The sequence below is a fragment of the Strix uralensis genome, chromosome 4 (genome assembly GCF_047716275.1).
Source record: "Strix uralensis isolate ZFMK-TIS-50842 chromosome 4, bStrUra1, whole genome shotgun sequence".
Classification (NCBI taxonomy): Eukaryota; Metazoa; Chordata; class Aves; order Strigiformes; family Strigidae; genus Strix; species Strix uralensis.
The window spans coordinates 95,516,087-95,536,736 of record NC_133975.1 but is presented as its reverse complement, the minus strand read 5'-3'; the positions used below and the strand labels follow the sequence as shown (position 1 = coordinate 95,536,736).

Sequence of the window (20,650 nt, the reverse complement as noted above, 5' to 3'; positions counted from 1 at the left end):
TGAAGCCTGAGAAGCACAGAAGCAGGGTGGGCAATGTAAGAATCTCTGGAACCATATTTCAAAAGTGACAAATGATTTTACCTATAGGAAGATTCTACCACCTATGGCCATTGGGTTGTTGGCTCTTCTGTTGAACTGGTGGATAAGAAAGTACCACAGCAATGTCTCTGCAAGGACTGCAGAAAGACTATTTGCCACCCATTCAAACAGCCTCTGGTGGCCATGACAGTAATATCCTATCCTTGTCCTCCTCTAAGTCAGCATCTGGTTACTTACATGTCATAACTGGTTTCTATGGGTACACCTTCAAATAAATTTCCCTGTGATCATGTTTGCAAGACTCTATGAAGTGAACAACAGCAACAGTAACATTACTAAACAAAACCACAAAGTAAGCCAGAAAAAGGTTTTATTTTATTAGGAACAGTACATTTAAACACATGTAAGACTTTGGGATTAATTTACATGTTTTCCCAAAAATGTTTCCCTTCTTTAATGATACAGAAGTTAAAAAAAAAATCTAATTCCAAATTGTAAGAACAAACAGTATTTGCAGTGGAAATTTCTATTAATTAAAACAACTGTGCATTCAGAAGATTTAAAGAAATTATCCTCTTTATGCTTTAGTGTGATTAACTTTTCCTGTCACAACTGACTACACTTTTCCTGGGATATTTTTGCTGCTGTCATTACTAAAATAACCTTCCTTTCCATCAAGACTATTGCTAGTCATACACATATTATTCAGTATCATACTTTTGGGTATGAAAGCTATGTCACTTTTATAAACATCAAAAACATGGACATGCATATTGACATTTCTGTGCAGTTTTATGGAGTCACCTGTCAAATAAGGCCTCTACATACAATACCACATACTAGTGAATTACTGGAAAATTATTATAGTGGATTCCCAATAATCCTGACATCTGGATGGTACGTCTAATTTTAACAGGAAATTCCAGCTTCCGTTACTGCTTAACACGATATTGATTCACTATCCAAATGAGCAATATTCAACTAACCAATGTGTATTCCTGAAAGTCTGTTGCAAATTAAGCATTTTATCCAGGTCATTTAAAGCTGGAACTTGAACAGCCTGTTAAGCCAAGCAACGGGGAAAAAAAAAAGTGAACTCTAAACTAAATTCAGCTGGTCCATTCATTCTCACACAGAAAAGTAGCCACAGAACCTTAAAGGAATAAAATCTATACTTCCTGTTCTCGGACTTAATACCAAGGACAAAAGCTAATGTAGTATTTTGGAAGTCAAAGGCCTTGGAAGTGGAGGGGAAAGTGGGGGGGCAAGAGAGGGAGAAAGCAGCGTATTGTCTCATCCCATTACCTCAGCATTATGTGTACATAACATATCTATCATAGAAATGTTTACTAATAGCAGGGAAAAAAAAATTAAAAAAAGACTTCCCACTCCAGACTTCACTGAAAGGAGAAAGCTGACAGCCCCTCCTCACAGAGATGGCCTATTTGATGACAGGCACTTTGGCAATGTAAGAGGAGGTTACCCTTTCATCATGTTAACTCTTCCCCTCCCAGTTCTCATGTATAATTTGTCTCAAGTCTTCAAGAAACTTGAATCAAATTAAATGCATTAATACGTCTCTAAGAGCAGGTTAACTACGGCTATGAGCAGAGCTCGATCTAGAACGAGATTTTCTTTTAGAAGAAGAGGGAGATGGGGAAGAAGCTAGCAAGCTGGAGCGGTGGCTTTTCTGGGAGTAACTCTTTTTAGGAGTACGACTGCGAGAACGAGACCGGGATCGGGATCGGGACCGGGATCGAGAGCGAGACCTGGACCTGGACCTTGATCTTGACCTGGACCTGGACCGGCTGTCCGATCTGGAAGATCCTGTAGACCTGGACCTGCTGCGAGATCTTGAGTAACTCCTTGATCGAGATCTGCTTCTAGAGAAACACAATTAAAAGCTGTAGTCTCACCTCCTTCTAAATTTAAAATACTCAATTTAAATTCTCAGCTACTTTGTATGCACAGCACATCCATCTGAACATCTCAATGCGCTATGCACAGCATTCAGCTATTTCAGTGCTGCTAGATTTCTGTTACGCTCCACCACAACAATATTTTCTTAGGCCAAGGCTTGAAGTTCTAGCCTTGACATTCTCTGATAGCTTGGCAAAACATGAACTGCTTAATAAAAGATGCCTTCCTGCCACCCCCACCAGCCATTTACTGAGAAAAGCACAGAAATGAAGTTCATACCTGTGGTATTTATTCCTCTAGAAATGCCCATGTAAATTAGTTAGTTTCTTTCAAGGTGTTAAAAAAGTTTCTAAAGGCATGGAATACCAGCACACTTTAAGGCCTGAGAGTTTACCACCTTCTCTGGTTATGAATCCCTTTTTTCACAAAAAGAAATGGATTTATTTTTAAGAGAGACAATGAAAGAGCTGACGCTAACATGTTTTTTTAATGACTAAATGGCAGAACTACTTTGGGAATAATGCAAGCAAGCTAACTGCTTCTCTTTTATTCTCATAAAAAAGTTGGCTTTCACAGCTATTTGAGAGATTTCACAGGACTGTGAAGCAGCTTTCCATTAATTTAAAAGGCTTTTAATACCAAAATTCATTGTTTTTTTTTTTAAAAGGCCTTTCATTTAAATATCAAGCTTTATCTTTAAAAAAAAAAATAATCTCCTTACCCTCATCCAAAAGGGTTCTATTTACCCTGTTTTCAGCAAGCTAGTTCTTATCTAAATCTGTTTACACTGCTAGAAAGTGGTTCTGTGCGGTGATATTTAGCTTGGGGCCAAAGAATTAGGTAATAAAACTTTGGCATTGATACTACCCAAATCCATGCCCTCAGCAAAATTTTATCAGGTCAGGTGACATACCTATGCCTTCTGTGATCTTCAGTCAGTTTAATTCTGCGTCCATTCAGCTCAGTGCCATCCAATTTTTCCAGTGCACTCTTCATATCGCTATAAGATGCAAATTCCACAACCCTGTATACCATCAGGAAAAAAAGAGAAAGTTTCAGAGAAACTCAAAAAGCAAGAACAAGTTTGGGCCTTTTTCAGTCTGTTGATTCACAGCTTGATGCTTTATCTTCTGAAAGCTAATTTTTAACTTGGTTAAAAGGAAAATATGTCACTAACAGTCCAGTCACCCGTACCTTTCACATCATCTTAAATATTACCAGAACTCTCATCTGCAATGAGATGAAGAACATCCAGGAAGCTACACAAACCTGCACCAGCTGAGGAAGTATCTTTCAGTCCTCCACTAAATTGCATTCTAAAGCTGTCCAAGAAACAAAATAAACTTGCAGACTCTCCTGCCTATTTAGATTTTTAACAGTGAATAGGAAAACCCTGGGTTTTTTTTTTTTAAAATTTGTTTTCCCCTCAGAAAAAGTCCAAGTCGCAGTTGCTTGCAGTGGCCCTAGAGCACTGTTCTGCCAGCACAGACACTCTATTCATACTTCTGTCTCTCACGCTTTGTCATACAGGACCTTTGTAGTCTGCAGAATTAAGACTGGAGAGCAGACAGCTAGGTATTCCCTATGGAGACTAGTTATGGTCATTTCCCATGACTCTGACTGTTGAACCAGTGCAAAGCAGCCACAGACAGGAGGTATTTTAGTCTCAGGAGTTAGATCATAAATGATTATACATAAATAAATCTTAAGTTAAGACAGCAGAACTCAACTGCTGAAAGGTATTCTCCCTTCCCTTTCTGCTTTGACACACTGTTTCCGTGGTAGAGAGCAGAGGCTGAGTTCAGTACCACTTCTGAACTCCTACTCATTGGCAGTTTGTGGGTTGGGTGTTTCTTTCGTGGGTTTTTTGTTGTTGGTTTGTTTTTTTTTTTTTAAATTGGAGAAATTTCAGCATCTAAGCCACACCATAGATTTATGTTTCATTTCTTTCATACCAGAAGGATAATCTTGCCTTTAACAGTTTCAGATATCATAGTGATTTAGGCACAAAATGAACTTACCCTTCATTCCTGTTGTTTCTGTGTGCATCCACATAGGTGACCTCCCCTGCCTTTCTCATGACATCTTTCAAGTCCTGCAGTAAAAGTTAACATCTCAGCCTTAAACAGGACACAAATGAGTCAGCTAGAAGTAATACCCCCCCTTAAAACTTTCTCTGCTAAAACTGCTTAATGCTTTTAATATATATATAAATACATATAATTTAGAAAAGTTTCTGAAACAGCCTATGTAATAGCAGCTGCATATAGAAAAGATCCCTCATTTTTACAACAAGAGTGAATAAAATATTGCTTTAAAAATAATCCTATATCCCCAAACCAGCTGTTAAGAAAACACAACACAATACTTAAAATACCAACATATACACTGAAATCAGAACTACAACAGATAAAAAGCAATGTAGTATTAAATGCAGATTTTCATGACACCCCAGCTAAATGACAATATATGTAGACAAATTCATCTATATGCTCACCTCCCCCAACTTCACAGCAAATTTAAAAGCAAAAAGGTGTAATTACTATGTAATTAAGAATTTTACAAAGGGAAAAACTTTCTTATAATTCACTTGAGTATCCATCACACTACAGTGCCACATCAATAGACACCCTTTTATTTAACTTAATAGAGGTTAAACACGCAGACACCGTAAAATTACTTGCTCAGCAATAGGATAAAGTACAAACAAATAATGTAAAAGGTCACTAAAAAGCTAAACATTTGTATAAGTTAAAGCAGTACTTTTACCAAACAGTATCTGGTATTTTATAGTCCCAGACTACTTACCGCAACATGCCACAAGTGGCAGATGATCTAAGAAGGTACCTTAAGCAAAGAGCTGCTTGTCCAATACCTAGCTGGCCAAGAGGAACTCTCTTACATGAGAAAGGCAGAGTGATGGCTCATAGCAATATGCTTCACGGAGGTACCAGAGGCCCTGAAAGCACTGGACATAGTCTCCAGTCTCCAGAAGTGGCTAAAGAACCCGAGGATGATCTGTGCTAGCCAATCGAGATCAAACCCAGGCAAACCAAGATCTAGATCGCCAAAAAACAGGAGTGTCATAGGAACCAAAAGGAAAATTCAAAACAGGCCAAACCCTAGAATTTCAGCCACTAGAAAACCCCCAAATCTTTGGTTCTTTTTCCTCCACACAAGAAAAATGAGGGTTAACCAAATCAAGGTTGTTAGAAGAGGTTCAAAATGCACTTGGTTAGAAATATGCTTAAGGACGAAAAGACTACAAAAGAAAAAGCCAAGAAAAAAAACTTTAGAACATTTGCCACAGAATATAAGAAGGCTTAGTTTTATCTTATCTTTTAATTCAAATTCAAGTTTTATTTTAAAAACTGGCATACACAAACTAGTAGATATTTTCCTTGTTTCACTTGTGCTTAACACAAAGAAACCTTAATAGCATATGAGAAATGGGCCCTGAAGCACCACTAAAAGTAATACTTCAACCTCAGTATGTTTATCCCAATTTAGAGATGAAGAACAAAATTTTGGCTCTGCTCAAGTCAATGAGAGCTTAACCAGACCAGGACTGGTAAGTCAAAAGGAAGTTAGAAAATGTTAATCTACGTAATTATTTTCTAATTCAGAAACTTCAGACTTTAAAATCGAGGCCTCCCCCAGGCCTGCCACACTATACACTGAATCCTAAGGATCATCATAATGAAATATCCTTTGTAATAGTAATGTCAACATGATTAAGATGCCAACATTATCGCTCAAAAGAGAGTAAGCATGCATGTGTTATAAGAGCTCAACTGAGTATTTGCTATTAGGGGAATGTTTTAAAATTATCTGGTTTTACTCAACCAGTGGGACAGTCAAATTTTAGCCTAAGTTTACTGTTCTCATTCACCTTAAACAGCACAAGAATACCCTCTTGTCCTCAGCAGCAAAGGAAAATAAGGTATAGGACAATCATAAATAGGAAAAACACATATTAAAAATTGTATCTTGATGTAACACAGATCTACATTTCCCAACTGCTTGAAAATTCACAGATACTGAAGAACTAATGAGGGTGGTTGGAACATGCATAAATATGTTCGCTAAAATAAGGAGAATTCTGACAGTTTGTCTACTACTTAGATATGAGATTACCTATTAACAATATAGTCAACAATTTGAGGAAACTGATCTGAATACAAATTTTATTTGTGGTTATTTTTTTTTTTTAAATATCCCAACACAGTAACTTTTAAAGGCGTTCTCAAAGCATGAGGATCTGCCCACACTAAAGATGAAATTAAGTGTGTAAATTTTAAAAGAAGGTTCTATATCCATTGTTCTTGCTAGAAGATCAGGGATTAGAAAGGAAGAATAATGCCGCTACTGTTAATGTATTAGCTATTTTAATCTGTTGTGTGAGTAGCACAGTTAAAGAAATTAAAACACTATAGTTAGTATCAAAGCAGTACAGCTTCAGAATTAAATGAGTCTGGATGTTAGCTTCAAACGACGTCTATTTAGGCAGGTATCAAAAAGCAAATTCTCTTATGCTAACTTACCATATATTTAAGAGAGTCATTAAAACATTTTAATCAGAATCCTAAAGATTCATCAGTATAAAATCTGAACTGGGTGGGCCTCATTCTAAAATGGTAAGTACACATAAAGCCATTATAAATATTCCTAAGAAAAGGAAGTTACAGAATTTTTTTTTTTTTTTCCCAAGTCAAGAATTTAACACTAAACAGCATTATAGGATTTATTCTCCTTAACACTCCATTCTAGCTTACTTCTCTGGTCCATACTGCTGTTTCCAAGCACTGTGTTTTATAACAATCTCTTCATACACATAACTGCATAGCATACCTAGAAGATATTTAGATGAAATCCACTTGCTCATCACATCAACTCAGAAGTTGGTTTTTTTTTTTTAGTTATTCAATAATTAACACAACTGTACAACTATGAACCTTTTGAACCTGTCATGCAGAAGATAAACAAACCTAGTTCAACCGTTTATCTGCATGGACTGTACCCAAGCGCTTATGAAACACATCAGTAGAGCTCCAGGCAAGCCAAACAGCCTCCTCCTGCAGATTTAGCTGCAAAACCAAGGCTTTGAACATTCAACATGTTCTACTGCATCTTTCAGTACACTAATTAAAGTCTCTTTATTCAAAGAATATAAAGGTTAATGAACAAGACTAAACTCCACTATTCACTCATCTTCTGTAAATAGTATCTGTTGCTACGCCCTTAAAAAGTAAGCTTTCTCTAGACTGTATACTACACAGAACACAAGGAATTGATTATATGGTTATTCTGTTAAAAGCCAGCTAGAAATTAGCAAAACATTAGCAAGGGGTGAAAAAAAGATAAGAAAGGTGGTAAGAAAGCTTCAAAAGACAATTACTGAGTTTGGGGTTTTTAAAAAATATCTGCAGAAGCATACTTTACACAGTAGCTTTCTAAAGATTCCCTTTATTAATGACCAGACCTCTCAATCATGCATCATGTCACAAAAATATTTTGCAAAACATAAGAATATAGATTTCACTCAGAAGCATGCACTTCCAGTTGTAACAATACAAAAGAACGATGTAGTTTGAATGGATGCTATGCTTGAATAATTTAGAAACAATCTAGAGTCTTCAAAAGTTTTATCACACAAGTTTTAAACACAAGTAGGCAAAAATCAGCTCCCAACTGCAAAATCTAGTTACAGAACTATTTGCACAGCTGTGAAACAAAAAAGACTTCTTTAAGTGTTTGAATGCTAATTTTTAGCAATCACTGAAGCTTTTTTGCTTATTTTTTATTCAGGTTAAATATTTATGATGGCTTTATCAAGAAACTAGGCTGAGAGCAGTCTACTTACAGGGTAGGGAAATAGGTGTAAAAAAAGAAGATAAGATGTTAACTCACCTGCCAGCTGATACGGGATGAAAGGTTTTCAACTATGATCCTGTGTTCAGTACGAACAGGAGGTCCATACCGGCTAGAAGAGTTCAGAGGGAAAAAAAAAAAAAAAAGGAAAAAGTCTCCAGGGTAAGGAATTTAGAACTTAAGAAATCTGATGTTTTCTATAGCTTGCTGAGAGATTTAAGTATTTTCCTTGTTGCTGGACAGCAGATTTGATTCTCCCTAGTCAAGAAAATATTTAAGAGTCCACTACAAGAAGAGAGCTGCTACAAGGGGATTAAAAAGGATTTTGATGAAGAACTTTATACCAAGGCAGTCAATATAGCTGTAATTTTTCCTAGATACACTGAAATAAGTGCCTAGTAGAATGAAAATAACATAAAGAGAATTAGTTTAATTTTGGTATTTGATGGGCTTGGCTCACACATAGGGTTTTACAGGACATTCAGGTAAAGGGCAATTTTAAAAATGTTTTTTAGTTGGTAGGATAAATTCTACTTCATGTCATGGAGACAGAAGGCACAACTAAAAGGCATCTTAGTTCATGCTTCTAAATTCCAAATCACTTGTTAATATTTATAAATGCCACTGTGACCTGTATTAGATATTTTTCTGGGTAGAAATATTCTTATTTCAGTAACATCAGAGTTAGGTAACTGGTTGTCCTGAAATAACTGTGGCAATTTACAGTTCCTGAATGAAAGACGATGTTTTTCACTTAACCAAAAATTAAAGACCCTCTCAAAAAATATGTGGCTTGAAAATGTTCATACAGAAGAGTAAGACATCTGGAAAGAATACTGCCCTTGGAGGTCATTTCTGTTCCCAATCCTAGCCATTCTGAATCCAAAGGTATCTGAGAACTATGGAAAAAGGTATGCCAGCCTTTTGGTAAGTAATGCAGAATTCTAACAATGGCACCACTTCATATTACTACAAGATTCAAGAATCAAGAACACTGACCTTAGAGAAAATTATTCTCATCTTCTCCTCCCACAAAAACATAATCCTAAATTGTGCGTATTGATTTGTACACTGAAGCATAGGCAATTTCATTTCAGTGCATACCTCAAAGTGTCCCAATTTTTTTCAGAACATCCAGATCTTCCGGGCATTTAAACAGAGGTCCCAGAGTCCCAAAACTGGCAGGCTGAGTCTCATTTTTCCATTATTGCAAACCGCAGTCTCCTCCTGTCTGGCATCGGCAGTCTGACGTCATGAACATGACTACAACGTCAGATGCCCACGACCTTCAATCACACTTCCTACTTTAAAAGTCCACTTTTAGCCTGGACCTCGGACCAATTATACCGCATCAAGGTTACTGCCACTAAAGAAAAAATAATCTAATTAGCATACTTGCATATGCAAATTAGATGTTCCAGACACTGGTTTGTAACTGGCAGCAATTTTGATTTCGAAACAAATGCAGAGATTTATGTCAGTTAAGTCTTCGTCTTTCTTCCAAACTCTACTCTGCACAGGCCACAGCTATAAATGTTTCTACAGAGTAAATTACTCCATACATATTTACTTCGCACAGGTAGAGATATAAAGTACAAAGATGTAATGTGTAGTTGTTTGGTGGAATATATGCAAGTCTGCAGAACTTTTACAAACTCCACTGCAAGTTGGCACAAGGTTTGCCACTGGCTCAAACTACTGAAAGCGAACAACTCCATAAATACTGTACGTCCACTACAGGTATTCTAGGTATGAGCTACATCCTGTTTTTCAGATTCTGTTGTTGGACAGAAACTCTCCTTCAGCAAGACACCTGCTTGGTCAGCAAATTTAGTCAACTGGTATTTAAAACTTCCACACATGCTTGTATCTTGTGCCCTAGCCCTGTTTCTCAAATACAGTTCCTTTTGTATGCTGTGCTGAAGTAAGCATTTTGATAACCATACAACTGGAAATGTGAAAGCTTGGTTAGACAGTAAATACCTTGAACTATTGCTCTACAATAATTCTACTTAGCCTGCAAGCTCAGTTTAATGACAAAAGCCTTAACAGAGAAGCTCTGGCATTTTTCTTGATTTAGTGTTAAAAACGGCCAATCCAACTGCAGCATTACTCCTTCACATCATGCACACAAAAGTAGGAAGCAAGACCAATGTAGTGCCTACAACATGGAGAGGAAGCATTTCGTAACAGGTTTGTGAACCTCTGCAAGCCAGTTAAATTGCTTTAAAATCCACAGCCAGAGGAGGTGAATAATAGCAATGGACCTCCAATGTTTGAGAACATAAAACTTCTTTCAAGAAGCTATACAAGGAAACAAGGGCTGGATCCCTAACTCCAACCACAAGAAGAAAACAGTATTTCAGTACAGTTCTTCAGTTACTGTGTTTGTAGAAAACAGAGTCCAGACCACCTACCTAGATCCACTCTGTGACTGGTAATAACTGAACCGTTGTGGGAATCTGCCCCTTCCTCTTCGGGCTCGAGCATGCTCAATTGTGACCCTTATGAAAGGAACAAAACAAAACAATCAAACAAAAAATAAAACACAAACTTTAAGTGTTTGACACTGACCTAAGTCTTTTGCAACTGAAAGCACATGTGCAGGAACAAGAATGATCTTGCCCTTGCAAGCAATGATTTATAACACAGTCACTGGCATTTCTTAAAGAGCCAGAACAGGGGTATTCTCATCTCATTCATCTGCCTCAGACTTTCATGAAAATTGGCATGGGTTTGTAATTCACATTGTTGCAAACTGAAGGGCAACACTCCAACTGATGTGAGGCTCTCATCAACTTATTTTTTGAAGTCAGATGCACTTTTGCTGTTCTTAAGGGAAATTATGGCATCATGCTTACCTTTCATCACACAGCTCTTTACCATTTAACTCATAAATGGCATCATCAGCATCCCTGTGGTCTTCAAATTCCTAGAAAGAAAATAGGAATAAAAAAGTATTTTCCCTCATAGTACATTCAAATGCTAGAAAACATGCTTTCTTCATAAATTTTACATTTCTGCAGCAAGTGCCAGCCAGAACTCTGACCAAGGAAGCGGATTCCTAGTACATTTATGACTAAAGCCAAGATATTCCCATTCATGACCATTTCTTCTCCCTCCACGCCACAGATTCCTCATGCCTCCCTCAGTTGTTTCAGTGTAACTATTTGCAGGACCTATATAAAATAATTAAATTACCTGGTTTATTACAGAAATTTCTAAAATAATTTTTGGGAGAGAGGTGGGGGGATTACTTTAAGGCATACAGTTTAAAACACATACAGGGAAATCCTATATAACAGCACGAGCTGACCAACTGCAAACAAAAGCAGGAGAGCTGTGCACTCCCAAAAGTCTCTTAAGGAGTTCTGGGGCTGATTCAATTCTTACTGAATCGTCAAAGAAGCAGTAAACTAGAAAAAAAAGCCCTTCTGATTTTTTTTCCTGAGCAAATTCAGCTCACCAGTCTGGCAAAAAGGTGTCTGTGTAAGAAGAGTAAGAAACGTAAGCCCCTCTTCAGCACTGGCCACCTGTGGGGTTGGATCAGCTATAACATGCGTTTCCATACACTCGCAACAGAATCTGTCGCTTCGCTTTTGGCAGCAGTGCTGCTTCAGTCAGCCTGAGTAGCCTCTGCCCACTATCCAGCCCACTGGTTCTTGGCAAAGCTGTCTGTACAGCTCTGCAGGAAACTAGGTCAAGGAACCTATCCAGATGAAAAACAGCACACTTTGTGCAGGAGGTGGGGTGAAAAAGACAGTGTTATTTTTCAACTAGATGAGCTTCCCAGGTAGGTTCATTATGTGGCTGAACAACTGCGGTAACACCATATGAGGCAAAGGGAGAAAGGAAAGCAAGCAAGCAGTCAGAACAAGCAGCTGGGTAGGCACTGCTTGAACCAACAGTGTGGATGGAGAAAAAAAAATTGTGGAACTGCAGCTTGAGAGCAATGAACAACAAAGAAGAAGCTTCTCAAGCTGAAGAAAGCGTTTGCATAACTATGAACAGCTTTTCAGAAGCAACACTGGCTTAAGCAATCTTCCTCCTTCTGCACTGAAATCTGTTTCACTACCAACTGAAACATCACACATCCTTGCATGATGATGCAAAGATCATCTTCAGAAAATTCATTTAGGCTCAGCATTTAAGAGTATCAACAGTCAGCACCTACAATTCCCATGATTTCAGCTAGTTTCTAACAAACAGAATGTCTGCAAGTCTATCTAGCTTTACATTCTAGCTTTATGGTCTGAAGTTTGAAAACATTCTGCAGTGAAATCTACAAAATTTAAGTAAATATTATTAGTTTCAAAGATCAAGCAATGATTTCAATCAAGCATAACAAAACATGCTTTTGACACTACAACAATGTTCAATCAAAATCACTTGGTTTTGTAAGAGGTTTTATAAATATGGATTTTAAATAACCGAAAATGAAGATGAACTGACAGCCCATGACAAGTGAGGATAATGCCATTCAATGTGTTTATAAATCTAGATCTGGGTGACAGGACCGAGCGCACCCTCACCAATTTTGTGGCTGACACCAAAGTGGGAGAAGAAATAGCTATAACAGAAGGAAAAAACACCACACAGAGAGACCTTGATAGGCTGAAAAATTAGGCCAACAAGAATTGCAAGTTTTAACAAAAGATAAATGTGAAGTCCTGCTCCTGGGATCGAATAATCCTAAGCAGGAGATCAGGCTAAGGTCTGAGTGGCTGGAGCATAGCTCTGCCAAAAAGGACACGGAAATCCTTGTGGAGAGTCAGCTAAGCGTGAGTCAGCAGTGTGGCCTTGCTGCAATGAAAGCAAACCGCGTCCTGGGCTGCATCAGTGAGGGTACAGCCAGCAGACCAAGGGATGTGATTATTCCACTCTACTTGGCACTTGTTAGGCCACACCTGGAACACTGTGTCCAGTTTTGGTCCCTCCAGCTGAAGAAAGACACTGAAAAACTGGAGCGGGACCAGCAGAGGCCCACCAAAACTGATCAGAAGGTTGGAGAACAGGGAAAGGTTGAGAGCGCTGCGTTTGTTCAGCCTGAAGAAAAGGCAGCTCAAAGGGGATCCAGTCAGAGTCTTCCAAAACCTAAAACACAGTTACAGAGGTGATGGAAGTGCTTTCCTCATGTGGGTGCACAGTGGCGGGATGACAGGTAAAAGAGGGGAAAGTTTTGTTCAGATGTAAGGAAAAAATTCTTCAACATGAGAACAATTTGATTTTTTTAGACAGAGTTATGAGACAATTATTCAAGCTTATTACTGAGCTTTGAAAAGAAAATGCTTCTGCCTAGGAACTGGAGAAGAGAGGAAGGAGGGCTGGCTGACTCACGTACAGGAGTTGAACAGAAGTTGTTCCTGAATGAGTCAACAGCCCTGCCCACGAAGAGAAGAGGAACGCTCAGGGAAAGGCGATTGAGAAATAGCAGAAATTGGAAAGGACGCACTAAATAAACTCAGGTTCACATCTAGATTGGCCATTTACCTCCGGACTTGAAGAGGCAGGTATTTACCTACCAGCAGTCAACAAGCAGCAGCTCATAATGCAGGGCAATCAGGAACCAGCACATGTAGAAGTCAAGTAATACTCGTATGAAACTTAAGTAGGCAAAGCCTGGGTTTTTGTTCGTTTCCCATAGCTTCACCCAAGAGACTGACCTCAGCAGAACAACAGGCATGTAAGCCTGCCGTAGTGCAACAGCAGTATCAGCCTTTCCAGTTTTAACTCAGTGCTGCAGAACAGCTAATTCTCAGTTCTCAGGAGATAATAATTAAGAAACAGGCTGATCCTGAGTCAGCTTGGGCACCTGTAAAGCTGTAAAAATTTCGACGACAGTTTAGGAGCATAGAGTTCTAGAAAGCAGCGTTAGGAAACTAAGATCCAAGGAACTGTGTATTTCATTCACTAGCCTGACAGACACATGTGAACACTGATGGTGAATATGGCTAACTTTAGCTGCACAAGAGTTCAAAGCTGTGCTGCTTAAATCCAGCAGCAAGCACCTATTACACCTGTTGTCTTAGCCAACTACTTTGCTTTTATGTCAGGACATTATTTAGAGACATGACCGAGCAGACTAAGAGTGAAAGAGAAACATAAGTGGTTCTATGTAAACTTTTCTCGAGGTCAAGACTTTGTCGAGTTTTGTAATACTATAACAGGATATTTATACCGTCTCCAGAAATAAGGAATAAAATTTCAATCCATGGCAGACTATGATCAGACAATGTATTTAATGTAGCTAGAATATTACCAAGATTTTGAGCAAAACCTGATCAAAATCAGGTAAAACTGTAATCCCAACATCTGAAAAGCAGTCTGAAACGTGTATTAATATTTTCCATTTCCCAGTGGAACTATTACTCTCTTAAGCATCTTCCCTTCCTTGATATCAGCCTAGCAAGTCTAGTACCTGCAAGCAAGAGAAAGGAAAACAAGGTATTACTTACCACAAATCCAAATCCATTTTTTAGATGGATTTCTCGTATGCGTCCATATCCTTTGAAGAATTTCTCCACATCCCGTTCCCGAGCACGTGAGCTTAAGTGACCAACAAAGACACGGCAGCCACTCATCTTAAGGTTGATGCTAATAAAGAAAACAGCATTTACCAGATTAACAAATAGGGTGATTAAGATCACTTTTACATCTCAGAAATCTTGGTTAAATAGGATTTGATTTTATTGTCCTCCAGGTATAGACGTCAAAAACTCAATCCTCTATAGCCTGAGAAGTGAGGAAATCCTGTCTTACTGACTTCTAGCAGAACCTACACAGAACTCCCAGTTCTGCCCTTCTTAGTCATGTAATTTAAAGACTTCTGGTATCTGAAACAATGTTTTTGTTTGCTGTTACATTATTAAAGCTTTGTATCACAGAGCACAAGAAACCCCCCACTCTATAAGCTCCAAGATGAATTTACTAGGCTAACAGCAGTTAAAAAAAAGAACAAAACTGTTATGCTTATCACTAGAATAACAACGTAAAACACTCTCAAACTTTTGCTTTCACCTGAAAGAATTGCTGCAATAAGTTATATTAGCATCCAAAAGATAAAGAGTAGTTATTAAATTATTTAAATTTGCACTAACGGTAAAGTACCTTATTTTTAAGAGTCTATCAAGTTATGAAGAAGAAACATTTTGTTATTGTGAGTTTCAACAAGGGCAAAAACAAAGGCTATTTCAGATATTCAGATTCTCAAAACTATCTACTGATCCAGGAAGTTCCATTGTCTACCTTGAGTACGTCACTTGATGCGATTTAGAAATTTTTAAGTTCTTGTAACTGGAAAATATTAATTATTTGGCTCACTCGGCAAGCTTGCTGTCATACAAAAAACAAGGAATCCAAGCCCTAAGGAGTGGAAATACAATGTGATCTTATATTACAATACTGGGCTGTAAAGCAGAGTAAACAGGCAACATATCACATTGGCTGTGAAAGGAGTTCAAGACAATTTGGATGCAGTATTTTGAATTAGCGTGATTTACCTTCTGTATGTTAACACCCCCTAGATTTCTATCGATTAGCTTCTTTACTCGCGCTCACTGTGCAATCAGAGAAGTGCCAGAACTTTGGAAGACAGGGTATAGGGCTTCCTATGGGGCGAGGGGTCGAAGGGGGACAGCACTTACTTCGATGAGCCTAAACTGTCCCCGAAGCACGACCTGAGGCGATAGCTATTTAATCGCTTTCACGTGAAATGTTTTGTGCTTCCCCTACAAGAGCCTATGCTGCCCTTTGCAACCATTCCCTCCTTTGTGCTCACATTTGCATTTTTATGCCCACATGGAAATCCAGCTCACAGGACTGATTCAGCTCCCTCGCAGAGCGGTTTAGCCTTCCGAGAGACTGTTTCCCTGACGCACCTTCACCACACAAACACTGGCAAGGCCAGCAGTGGGTATTAAGGGAAAGACAGGCCTCTGCAGAGGAAGGACAGACTTACATAACTGTGTACTTTAAAACACGGCAAGAACAGTCACTTTGGCAACAGCACTCATTTTGGGAACAACATAGATTTGACAGATTAAAACCACTGCATAACTGCTGCTCAATGCTTTCAGTTCTTAGTTCTAGAAAAACAAGGTGGGGAGGAGAGAAGAATCACAGGGGGAAACAAGCGTGGGGTGGATGGAGTTGACTGCCTGAGAAACTGTCACAGATACAGTGTAAGACGTGCAAACTGCGTCTGCATTATTTATGCAAACATCAGGGAGCACAATGGATGCGAAATCTGTATCGACACCTGCAAGCCGCAGAGCTTCACACGTTGTTCCGAGCACAATGCAATCGCGTTTGCTCGTTGGTGGCTCCCAAGATACCACACACCGGCGGAAAAGCGCTCGGGAAGCATGGGCCCGCACCCAAACACCATCTGCTCGTCCGTCTTTTTGAGAAGTCGAGACGGGACGGGGCTGCGCCGGGCTCGCCGCCTCTCCGGGGCAGGAGGACCCTCCCCTCGGGTTCACCGTCCCCGAGGTACCAGCTCGCCCCGCGGCGATCGCCCCTCCGGCTCCTCGCGGCCGACACGAAAGCTTTACGCTCACCTCCAAGCCCCGACGGCTCCCGGCCACCCCTCCGAGCCAATCGGCCGGCATCAGCCCTCCCCTCGCAGAGCCGCGGGGCAGCGATGGAGCGCGGCGCCCTCCGCGGCCTGCTGCCGCCGCGCCTCCATTACCCCACGGGGCCTGCGGCCCCCGCCGCCGAGCGCCCGGGCCAGCGGCGCTGCGCGGCGCCAGCGAGGCCTCCGGGAGCCGCTGCCTTCCCCTCGGCCCGGCGCCGCCACAAGAAAGGGCCGGGCCCGTCCCCGCCCCGCGGCAGGGCCCGGCTCCAAGAACCCCCCTCGCCACTCCACGCCCGACCCTCCCCGGGCCCTCCCGCCGCCGAGCGAGCCGCCGAGGGGCAGGCGCTCACCGTCACCGAGCGCTTGAGTCCTGCGGGCCGTGAGGAAACGGCTCTTCCCGGCCGCGGCGGCAATGGCTGCCTCGGTCCTGCCTCACACCAGCACCGCCGCGCGCCCCCAACGGATGCTGCGCAACCGCCAACGCCCGACTCCAACTCCCAGCGCGCCCCGCGGCGCCACGGCCCCGCGACGGCCCCGCCCCGCGCCCGGCCCGTGCCCGCCCCGTGCCCGCCCCGCGGCGGCCCTGAGGTGGCGCTGGGGGCGGTGCCTGGTCCCCGGGGCCCCTCGGCGAGGGCGGCTCGCTTGAAGCGGCGTCGCGGGGGAGCTTTGCGGGGGGGTTGCGGGCTCCCGAGGCGGGCGGGCGCTGGCCGGGAGGAGCGGCGGGCTGGAGGGGCGCCGCGGGCAGGCTGCGGCCCCGTCAGGGCGAGCTGCGGGGCGGGGCCGTGGGGTCGGGGGAGGACCGAGGGGGCTCCTGCCACGGCCGGGCGCAGGCCGCGGGGTGGGATCACGCTGAGAGCCAGCGCTCGCCGTGGAGCGCCCTGAAACAAGTCACAGCCCTCTCCCGATGTGGCGATGCTGTGCCTGTGCACCCCTGCCGAGCTGCTGCCGGCCCCGGCCGTTCCGTGTGCTGAGCTGCCTGGGAGCTTCCACCAGGACGCGGCAAAAAAGGCGGGTCCCTTGCTCCGGTTAACGGGCGGAGGAGCAAAGGCCCACACGGCCGGAGCGCTCGCTCGTCGGCCTGTTACACCTTAGCTCAGCAACTGCAGTTCTGCCAACAAAAGTTCGCCGCGGCCACCCCCCACTGCACCTTCTCCTCTCCAGCGCACAGAATTACGCCGCTTTGGATAAAACCGCAGCACTATTACTGTCGCTGACACCAGGGGGAAACCTTGGGTGGGGAAAAGCGGCTAGTGAGGCTAACCGGCGCGGGTGGAGGTGCTAGGCCGAAGCGGTTCTTCCATGCGTATACATGCAGCACGCTACTTTCTGGTTTATCAGTGCCTGAGATGTACTCATTTTATGGAATTCTTACAGCGTAATTCATGACAGTTCACAGCATGATGACCAAGATGAAAAAATGTTACCCATTTTTCAGCACAGCACAGCTTGTTAAAGCTTCACCCAGACACTTAAAATATAGCTACAGTTTCTTTTGCCCATTTTTTTCCCCTTGTCTGATAACATCATGCTTGGATTTTCTGATTTAACTTGGAGTAAATATCTTAGTTACATTTATGATGTCGTATGTTAGATTCAGGCATCAATTCAAATTTCTTGCCCTCTAATTATTCTTTAGGATGGAGATAAGCTATACATTCAACATCCATAAAAACCAGAATCATTTAGGTTGGAAGGGACCCCTTGAGATCATCTGGTCCAACCCCCCAGGGTTGCCCAGGACCATGTCCAGTCAGCTTTTTAATATGTCCACAGGTGGAGGCTCCGCAACTTCTCTGGGCAGACTGATCCAGTGTTTGACCACCCGTACAGTAAAAAAGTGTTTTCTTGTGTTCGGATGAAATTTCAAGGTTTTTAATTGTCAGTGGATGGTACCGAGATGACCGTGGCTCCCTCCTCTTCATTCCCTCCCATCAGGTACTTTTACACATTCAGCCTTCTCCCAGCTGAACAGTCCCAGCTCTCCCGGCCTCTCCTTATATGAAAGATGCTCCAGTCCCGCAGCCATCTTTGTGGCCCTGTGCTGGACTCCAGTAAGTCCATCTCTCTTTTGTCCTGGGGAGCCCAGCAGAGAACATGATGCTCCAGGTCTGGCCTCACCAGTGCTGAGTAGAGGGGAAGGATCACCTCCCTTGACCTGCCAGCAATGCTCTCCTAATGCAGCCCAGGATGCTGTTGGCTTTTGCCGCAAGGCAACTGATGTGAACTTTTTTTGGTAAGAAAATGGAGTAATGTGACAGCTTAACAAAGCCAGCTGTGATTTAAAAAGTGGGTAGCTGTAACTGGGGCAAGTATGGCTTACATGGTTTGAATACAATGTTCAGTTACAAGGCTGTTTTACTTCTTTATTTGGTAAGACTGTCCAGGACACTCAAAATGGTAGCCCTGTGACTCTTCCTATGCAAATTCTGTGTAGGTAGCAGAGCTGGACAGTTATGGGAGTAGCACCAGAGTCTCTGTGTGCCTGTGTGCTTGAATCGCTGCATAAGAAGCTCAGCAGCAGAAAAAAGCTCCTTAGGTGGCAGTCTTGGAATGGTATGGGAGTAAGAGGGACTTGAGTTACCGGCAATAATGAAGATAAGTCATGCCGGAAGCTCAATTAAAGCTTTTTTGGTTTTATCCTGCATCTCTGCAGCCTTTGGGGTCATGTCAGTGGGGAAGAATGCAGCTGTGTGTCTGGAACACAGCCCCGGCTGCTCTGGCAGTGCCTGAGCTGGGCTGCAGTCCTGCTTTCCCTTTCTTGGTCGTGGACACTCTGCACGGGTGATGAGAGGCATGAAATATATCATTAGAAGAATCTGCAGCGTTGCCTGTAGTGTGTGGGTAGAGTTTCTGGGAGCTATCATGTGCAAAATCAACTTTCGTAATAAAGCTGTATTTTAGTTTCCTTGTTATTTTCGTTGCACAAAAAGATCAGTCTCTCAGAAGACCATCTGAAAGCCCACTGGATACTATTAGCGTTCTGACTGCACACCTACAAATGTAAACAAATAGCTGGAATTGGGATACTTAAAAAACACAATCTGTTTATTGCTGGGGTAAATGAACTGCTTTTTTCTTCCCCAAGGAAGACATTTTATTTTCTCTGTGGCAGAAAGCAGGATGCTGTGGTTCAGTACCACAGATTAGAGATTGTGCCATATTCAAGTAAGAAGTAGCAGGAGAGAAATTCTTCATTAAAGTGATGGTGGTGACATTTGAATGTGCTTAATAATAAAGAAGGTATAAAATGCTTTCTTAACTCTGCAGTTTAAAGTAATCCTTGGCTTCAGGCAAATCTGTACAATGAAAGCCACAGGGTTCATACAAAAAGCCACGACAGCAATTAAGGAACTGGGGGGAATGGTCTGGGAAAAGGTTTGAAATAGTTGTAGGATGACTGCAGCACTTAGACTGGAATGTGACAGAGCTGGGCTTGGACCTCCCGGAGGACCACAGGCAAATTGCTTCTGGCTGGAGACAATAAGCACCCAGTTGCCTTCATGGCAGCACCTGACAGGTGCCAGCTGCCCTGCAGACCTTGAGCTAGGTCTTGCACGGGACACAGGGGAAAGTAGATGTCTGGGGACCAAAAATGCTCGCGTGCTAGCAAGTGAGTGAGTGACGAGCTGCTAGGAAGCGGTGGGGAGAGATGTAGGTCTTAACATCCTGCCCCTGCTCATACAAACACACCTGCCTGCAGCTGGGAAACCAGAGCCTTGTTCTACTTGGGATCCACAGGTCGGAGTCATCTCAAAGAAAAGTGCCAACATCTGTTTCTAGTGAGGACTAACTAGGACTTGCTCTTTCCTTTAGCTGCCAAAAGACATGTTGAGACCAACAGCTACATTTTGTAAAATGGACTATTGTTTAAAACACCCATTACTCCATAGGGTTGGGTCCGTTGTCTTCCTCCAACTGAAGATTCAGGCTCCCACCCGCCTCAGAGTGCCCTAACCACATGTGCGCCTGTGGTGGCAGAGGCGGGCGGCTCCTCTCATTCAAGCTGTGCCACTATGGAGCAGACAACTGAGGGAAAGCAACCGTAAGGGCAGACCCAGTGGCTGGAGTGCTGGGAGAGGTCCCAGGGCCTGTGTCCCACCCTGAGGCTTTGTTCTGTATTTTATCCTTTGACCGTTTAAGAGAAAATACCTAAAAAATGCCTCTGTCGGGGACTGAAATGCAGCATTCCTTTTGCAAAGTGATTGCCAAAACCACAAGGATACGGGTTCATGCCCTCTCTCCTAT

At 42.3% G+C, this 20,650-nt stretch overlaps 1 protein-coding gene across 4 annotated transcripts; it reads right to left on the bottom strand.

Moving 5' to 3' along the window:
- Positions 1-392: 392 nt before the first annotated feature.
- Positions 393-16,913, bottom strand: LOC141943211 (serine/arginine-rich splicing factor 5-like). 4 transcript variants are annotated; one of them, XM_074868065.1, is made up of 8 exons: positions 16,756-16,913; positions 14,286-14,424; positions 10,692-10,762; positions 10,248-10,334; positions 7,870-7,942; positions 3,981-4,054; positions 2,873-2,983; positions 393-1,922 (listed from the first exon to the last, which is right to left on the bottom strand). In XM_074868065.1, the coding sequence occupies exons 2-8, from the start codon at positions 14,409-14,411 to the stop codon at positions 1,631-1,633; spliced, it is 834 nt and encodes a 277-aa protein (XP_074724166.1). In that variant the 5' UTR covers positions 14,412-14,424; positions 16,756-16,913; the 3' UTR covers positions 393-1,630. The 4 variants fall into 4 exon arrangements, with proteins under 4 accessions (XP_074724166.1, XP_074724163.1, XP_074724165.1 ...); XM_074868062.1 differs by lacking the exon at positions 16,756-16,913 and adding an exon at positions 15,608-15,708; XM_074868064.1 differs by lacking the exons at positions 393-1,922; positions 2,873-2,983; positions 3,981-4,054; positions 16,756-16,913 and adding exons at positions 4,296-5,018; positions 15,608-15,738.
- Positions 16,914-20,650: the final 3,737 nt, after the last annotated feature.